This window comes from Ranitomeya imitator, chromosome 1, assembly GCF_032444005.1.
Source record: "Ranitomeya imitator isolate aRanImi1 chromosome 1, aRanImi1.pri, whole genome shotgun sequence".
Classification (NCBI taxonomy): Eukaryota; Metazoa; Chordata; class Amphibia; order Anura; family Dendrobatidae; genus Ranitomeya; species Ranitomeya imitator.
This window is the reverse complement of record NC_091282.1, coordinates 803,107,964-803,116,013: the sequence shown is the minus strand read 5'-3', so window position 1 is coordinate 803,116,013 and position 8,050 is coordinate 803,107,964. Positions and strand designations below refer to the sequence as shown.

The window sequence follows — 8,050 nt, the reverse complement described above, 5'->3', positions numbered from 1 at the left end:
GTAGGTTTCTTTTTATTTCACCACCTTGTTTTGGAGATTTCAGGTACGTGCATTTGTTATAAATTTTCTGGGAATGTATTTCCTGATAGGATGAAGTCCTAATTTTTGCGACAATAAAAAACAAAATTTATTGGACTGACAATATGGTCAAATAGAGAATGGATATTCTATAGTTCCATATGTTCTTCCATCAGTAAGGTCTAATGCAATGACATGGCAAGAGCATCTGTTCCTAGAAAGTCAGAAGCCAACAAAAACTTTTTGAATAATTTTAATAACAGTCGCATGTGAATATATTTGCTGCATTTGGGGCGATATCATGCACACAGCCATATTAGTTGTATTGTGCTCACAGCCTGCTATGGGCTCAAACTGTACCAAGACCCTTTCATTTTATAAGGTTGCCTTTTTCTTCATTAATTCCTAATGAATCTGTAAAAACAAAAATAAATAAATAAAATGCTGGCAAGTTCCAGTGCATGCCATTAGAAGCATTGCTTCTCTGACGATGACTATGGTACCTCACAGAAGCACCAGACAACAGGTTAGGGGACCTACGGCGCTGTGTGCATACACCATTTTCTCCCATCTCGTCAGTTTAAGTCTGGCCGCAGATGCACTGACATTTGGCCACTACAAGGGAAAATAACCCTTAGTACAAAACATTAATTATGCTAATAATCACATTGTTCATGGCTAAACTTGCCATTAAGTTTGGAAAAAAATTACAAAAAAAAAAAAAAAGTTACTCCAAGGATGGCCCAGTGGAGGAATGAGCGGGAGACTTTGGAATCCCATGACAAGCCGCTGTCATTTAGCAGATGCAGTGGGGTTATGGCAGCAATATTTGTTTTACTTTAGAGTACGTAATTAGTACTTTTCTTGCCTCTGGCAAATCTATGTACGAATCTCCATAAGCAGCACTAAAATCCCATCAGCAGCATTTATTTCAAAACTACCAACAGCTGAATAGCCTTTGTACTCCTCAAAAAAAAAAAAAAAAAAACACAATACACAAAAAGGTAGAATAGAAAACAAAACTGCACAATAAAAACGTTGAAATGATACAATTGCAAATAAAGCAGAGGACGAGGATGCTCAGCAAAGTCTTTTTCAGAGACAAAGAATAAAAACATAAGAAAAACCTAAGAAAAAAAAACAACTCTGCTCTTTTCTTCTTTTCACGTTCCACGACTTTCCATAAACACCCCAAATCTTCACCCCTGACTTAAATGGCCCCACAAAGCTGCCCATAGACATTAGAAGTTTGACCCCTACTTTTTTTTTTTATTACCCAGTTTGATTTATTTTTAAATTAACTGTTATTCTTCAAAATGATTTGCTTGAATTTTTTTTTTCAAATTATGCCAATTGTTTTACAAACAATACAGGTCAGTGGGGACACCAGCCATCCAAGAGAGGGCAGACTTTCTTCTGATATCTATGGCTAGCTACACAGGCCTATCTAACAAAAAAAATAATGGCCCCTGCGGGACCCCAGAATCAAAACCTTGAAAACACTTTCTAATTCCATAAGAAAATTTTGGCTCTTACATGACGCAAACCGGCTGCTATTCATAATTAAAAAAAAATAAAATAAAATCTATGAATATTTAGATACAGAAGGCATACCTGAAGAACCGATGTACCCTTAACTTGTAAACATGAGTAATTTGTGTTTTTGTTATTTTTTCTTTTTTGTAACTAAGGGGGAAAACAAATTCAAAATACTGTAAATGTATCGGGGAAAAAAATGCAGCAGAACAAAAACCTCTTCCTTCTTCCATTGTTTGGTCACATGTCAGGTCCCCAGTGATGGGTCAGACATGTTTTGTCCAGTGGCAGCAAAACTTCTTGCCAATCACATTTCATGCGTTTCCCGCTCATAACATGAAGCTTTTCATTCAGGAAACTGATCAAATGGAAAAAGTTTATATTTTCATTTCACAAAATAGCCAAATAGCCAATTTTTTTTCCCTTGCAAGCTCAGGTTATGCTTCCACTCGTCCATCTTTCTACAACAACAAGGTGGGGGGTGTAGGCAAAATTGTGTTTGGCGCATCCAGGGAAGAAAGAGTGAGCAAAACCCAACACTGCACCAGCAGTTCTGTGTGCTACGCCCAGCGCTGCCACAAAGTACCGGTTCGCATCAGATAGTGGATGTTTTGTCTACACCATCTGCAAAAAAAACAAAAAAAAAAAAAAATGTATTGAGGACAGCGAATGGTCAAAGGAAAGTTCAGGTTAACCTCATCATTGCTGTTGCATGTTAGGCCAGTAGGTGTGATAAGATACTCAAGACATATATCCTAAATGTAAGCCACAGAGCATAACACAATAAAGAAACACCTAACGAAAGAAGGCTCCATTTAAAAGGCATATGGCGAATAAAAACACGTTTATTTTAATATATATTAAAAAGCAAAACCATCAAGGTAAGTAAAAAAAAATAGACTGATGAGAACAGCACAACATGAGAAAATATGGTGGTATATCCACGGCGATATCACGGGAAGTTCTTTATCTTAGTCGCCTTGATGCGGCCCCTTTACGGTCATGTGACCACTTGGTAGGCAGTGGTGCTGTGGCTTATGGGGCCTACTTTGATCACTTCCGGGTATCGAGCTGCCTTCTCTATGTTATACCATCATCACCTAGACAACGGCGTCAACACTAGATGAAGGAAAGCGCATGATTTTTGGACTACACACCTGCTCTCTCTGATAAGTTATTGGCACTACAAAAAGGTACCTTACCAGTGTCTAACCACCCCTAGAGGAAGCATTTCAATGCGAAACGCGTGTCAGGTGTGGTGGATGCCTGGACCTTAGCATTCATGACCAATTAAATGAGCAATCTCTTTATATTTCTTAAGAATGCTTATATGATATGCAGGATTTGTCTATTAACTATGCTCTACCATGAGCATCTCTTACTGTCCAGTATACTTCTGATGGCTTAATTTTCTGTGGATGCAAAGACTTTAACCATTTTTAATTTATTGTATTTATTGATATGTATTATTAAACAGCCTTATGCACAGTATATCTTCAAAATAGTTTGGTTTGGTAAAATAGTTTTCCTGCTATTCATAATCTACTGTAAACCCACATGGGATATATGTGTCATCGTTAACTATTTTATGTATACGTTTCATGTTTATTACCTAAACACACTTGTATTTGTATGCACCTTCACTCTATTGGCCCAGGCAGTACCAACATATTTCCTCATTTTGGGCTGTTCTCGTCAGTCTATATATCCTTTTTTTACTTACCCTGATGGTTTTGCTTTTTAATATAAATTGAAATAAACATGTTTTTATTTGCCTTTAAATTGAGCCTTATTTTCTGAGGTGTTTCTTCTTCAGTAGGTGTGATAGTTAGATGGGTAGCTAGAAAAGAGTAAAATGTTAGGTGGTGGCCTCCATCCCACCCATAAATAGAGGAGGTGGGCACAAAGATTACATGTATAAATTACCATAAGCTAGATAGTATTGCCGAATGGCCATTAGGGATCCCCAAAATCTCCAGGATGGAGGAGGCCCCAAAACATGGAAGGTGGGGGGTCACAGAAATGCCATGCAGGAGAGAGGAAGGGGAATGGCAGACAGAGGCCATGGTTACCCAAGAAAAGGGCTGCACAAGAGGGGTCTCAGAGAGGAAGGCTGCTCAATGGTGGTAAGAAGTCACAAAGGGACAAGATGCATTGTAGGGGAAAAAAGACGTGCAAAGAGGGTGCAGAGGCCGAGTATAATGGCCACAAAGGGAAAAAAAAAAAAAAACGCATGAGCAAGGATAGTGGGGGAGGGAGACCACAAAGGGGAGCACAGGATAAAAGGCCACACAAAAGTGCCATGTATGGGGGGCAGAGAAATGGCCTGTGGGAGAAAAGCCGCACAAAAGGAGAGGGGCACAAGAAAGGCCACACACTAATACACAGGAGATTTTCGATCTGTGGAATTCTGGATTCGGAATACACCAGGTATGAACTCCTGTGCACTCACCACAAAGGGCCTGAGGTTTAAAGGGAACCTGTCACCTGAACTTGGCGGGACTAGTTTTCGGTCATATGGGCGGAGTTTTTGGGTGTTTGATTCACCCTTTCCTTACCCGCTGGCTGCATGCTGGCCGCAATATTGGATTGAAGTTCATTCTCTGTCCTCCGTAGTACACGCCTGCGCAAGGTAAGATTGCCTTGCGGAGGCGTGTACTACGGAGGACAGAGAATGAACTTCAATCCAATACTGCGGCCAGCATGCAGCCAGCGGGTAAGAAAAGAGTGAATCAAACACCCCAAAACTCCGCCCATATGACCCAAAACCGGTCCCGCCAAATTCAGGTGACAGGTTCCCTTTAAACATTGTTCTAGCCCATTTGGTGGATTTTAGTGGACTGACCTTGCTCCTAATTTCAGCCTCCCCATCTGCACTAGCTTCCCTGTCCTTTCTGACTGCAGGGAATTATGAGACCCACCATTGATCTCAGGCTGGAAAACTGCACCAGATTTACCAAATCCGCACTCAGCAATGGCAATGAGTTGTGTGCGTCTCCCTCCTGTAATCACACAGTGTACAGACATGTTGTTTTGCTGTTACACCGGATCCTGCTTTGCAATAACCTCACATACCTCGGCCCACCACAAAACTGACTTTGGCAGCTGCAGACTGACATTCTATCACTGGACCGCCAGAGCTTTCCTGCTGCAGGACTCCAAACAGCAGACTCCTCTGTAGTCTAAGTGGTGATTTCATTGGCCGGATTTACAAAGCAAAGCCAGAAAATAGACATTTTGTACATGTATTACGTCTGGCAGACATTCCTCTTCTGGGCCGTCTCCTCCCCGGGTATTTTTAGCTGAGCTATATTTGCAATGCTTACCGCTCAGAGCATGCTCAGTCATACTCAGACACAGCGATTCCAGACGGTTATTGATATCGGGTTCAGTTGCTGGTATTGGAAAATCTGGAGATGGAGAAAAAAAAAAAAAAAAATGACCCAATGTTTGAATTTTTAGAAATTCCGTCACACGATGAGTCCCTCGTGGATGAGGAATTTGCTATTACGAGGCCGTACCATGGAGCACTAAATATAAAAACCAACAGGTGCATTATTAAATCATTAGGAATAAGACATTAAAAAGGTGGAAAATCCAGAGATGAAGTTGGCATTTAACATTCTGGTAGAGAAAAGCAAGCCGCTTTGCCCAATTTTACAAATTTCTACCTGCTGCAAAACAGTGACTCTCAGGGAATGCTGGGATCTGTAGTATTACAACAGCTTTGGAGTCACTGGTCTATTGTACCCTCAGCGTAGAGAGAAAAAAAAATCATTAGGCAATATGCAAACTTCACACCAATTTATTCAATTGTTACCATCAATCGTTACCATTTGCTCTAATGATAACACTACGTTTAATATACAACAGAAGTAAAATTGTTCTATATCTACTATATAATTGTCTAAGGGTCACTTCCGTCTGTCTGTCTTTCTGTCACGGATATTCATTGGTCGCGGCCTCTGTCTGTCATGGAATCCAAGTCGCTGATAGGTCGTGGCAAAACGCCCACGAACCATTGCCACGACCAATCAGCGACGGGCACAGTCAGGAAGAAAATGGCCGCTCCTTACTCCACGCAGTCAGTGCCCACACCGTACTCCCCTCCCGGTCACCGCTCACACAGGGTTAATGCCGGCGGTAACGGACCGCGTTATGCAGCGGGTAACTCACTCCGTTACCGCCGCTATTAACCCTGTGTGTCCCCAACTTTTTACTATTGATGCTGCTTATGCGGCATCAATAGTAAAAAATGTAATGTTAAAAATAATAATAATTAAAAAAAAAAACCTGCTATACTCACCCTCCGTTGTCCGCTGAGCCGCTCGCGCCGGCCACCATCTTCCATTCCCAGCGATGCATTGCGAAATTACCCAGAAGACTTAGCAGTCTCGCGAGACCACCAAGTCATCTGGGTAATTTCGCAATGTAGCTGCGCGCCTATCGCCGCAGCTTCGGCGGATCCCAGGAGGTGAGTATACAACTATTTTTTGCTTTAATTATTATTATTTTTTTTTTTTTTAACAGGGATATGGTGCCCACACTGCTGTATACTACGTGGGCTGGGCAATATACTCCGTGGCTGGGCAATATACTCCGTGGCTGGGCAATAAACTACGTGGCTGGGCAATAAACTACGTGGCTGGGCAATATACTACGTGGCTGGGCAATATACTACGTGGCTGGGCAATATACTATGTGGACATGCATATTCTAGAATACCCGATGAGTTAAATCGGGCCACCATCTAAATAAATATATATATATATATATATATATATATATATTTTATGTATTTATTTTTTTACACAGTTTGGACACACCTCATTTAAAGATTCTTCTGTATTTTCATGATTATGAAGATTGTAAATTCACACTGAAGGCATCAAAGCTATGAATTAACACATGTGGAGTTATGTATATTCTAGGTTCTTCAAAGTAGTCACCTTTTGCTTTGATGACTGCTTTGCACACTCTTGGCATTCTCTTGAGGAGCTTCAAGAGGTAGTGACCGGGAATGGTCTTCTAACAATCTTGAAGGAGTTCCCAGAGATGCTTAGCACTTGTTTGCCCTTTTCCCTTCACTCTGCGGTCCAGCTCACCCCAAACCATCTCGATTGGGTTCAGGTCTGGTGACTATGGAGGCCAGGTCATCTGGCGTAGCACCCCATCACTCTCCTTCTCGGTCAAATAGCCCTTACACAGCCTGGAGGTGTGTTTGGGGTCATTGTCCTGTTGAAAAATAAATGATGGTGCAACTACACGCAAACCGGATGGAATAGCATGCCGCTGCAAGATGCTGTGGTAGCCATGCTGGTTCAGTATGCCTTCAATTTTGAATAAATCCCCAACAGTGTCACCAGCAAAGCACCCCCACACCATCACACCTCCTCCTCCATGCTTCACGGTGGGAACCAGGCATCTTGAGTCCATCCGTTCACCTTTTCTGCGTCTCACAAAGACACAGTGGTTGGAACCAAAGATCTCAAATTTGGACTCATCAGACCAAAGCACAAATTTCCACTGTTCTAATGTCCATTCCTTGTGTTCTTTAGCCCAAACAAGTCTCTTCTGCTTGTTGTCTGTCCTTAGCAGTGGTTTCCTAGCAGCTATTTTACCATGAAGGCCTTCTGCACAAAGTCTCCTCTTAACAGTTGTTGTAGAGATGTGTCTGCTGCTAGAACTATGTGTGGCATTGACCTGGTCTCTAATCTGAGCTGCTGTTAACCTGCGATTTCTGAGGTTGGTGACTCGGATAACCTTATCCTCAGAAGCAGAGGTGACTCTTGGTCTTCCTTTCCTGGGGCGGTCCTCATGCGAGTCAGTTTCTTTGTAGCGCTTGATGGTTTTTGCAATTGCACTTGGGGACACTTTCAAAGTTTTCCCAATTTTTCAGACTGACTGACCTTCATTTCTTAAAGTAATGATGGCCACTCGTTTTTCTTTACTTAGAATTTATATTATGGCAAGAAAAAAGCAGTCTATTCAGTAGGATTATCAGCTGTGTATTCACCAGACGTCTGCACAACACAACTGATTGTCCCAACCCCATTTATAAGGCTAGAAATCCCACTTATTAAACCTGACAGGGCACACCTATGAAGTGAAAACCATATCCGGTGACTACCTCGTGAAGCTCATCAAGAAAATGCCAAGAGTATGGAAAGCAGTCATCAAAGCAAAAGGTGGCTACTTTGAAGAACCTAGAATATAAGACAATTTCAGTTGTTTCACACTTTTTTGTTAAGTATATAATTCCACGTGTTAATTCATAGTTTTGATGCCTTCAGTGTAAATTTACACTTTTCATAGTCATGAAAATACAAAAAAAATCTTTAAATGAGAAGGTGTGTCCAAACTTTTTGCCTGTACTGTATATATAATTTAGGAGGTTCTTTGCCTGAATATATCTACAGAAGCCACCACTAGGGGGAGCTTCCCATATATATGGAATGTAATAAAACAGCATGTAATGAGCTCCCACTAGTGGTGG

General features: G+C 41.4%; 1 protein-coding gene across 2 annotated transcripts in view; it reads right to left on the bottom strand.

Moving 5' to 3' along the window:
- Positions 1-255: 255 nt before the first annotated feature.
- Positions 256-8,050, bottom strand: part of SAMD4A (sterile alpha motif domain containing 4A) — a 138,791-nt gene continuing 130,996 nt past the window's right edge. Inside the window, exons 11-12 of one of the 2 annotated variants that reach the window (XM_069738660.1) lie at positions 4,881-4,964; positions 256-2,178 (exon numbers count right to left, since the gene is read on the bottom strand). In XM_069738660.1, the coding sequence (XP_069594761.1) occupies positions 2,150-2,178; positions 4,881-4,964 (113 nt within the window). In that variant the 3' untranslated portion in view covers positions 256-2,149. The remainder of the gene's footprint in view (positions 2,179-4,880; positions 4,965-8,050) is intronic. The other variant, XM_069738652.1, reaches the window with a different exon arrangement.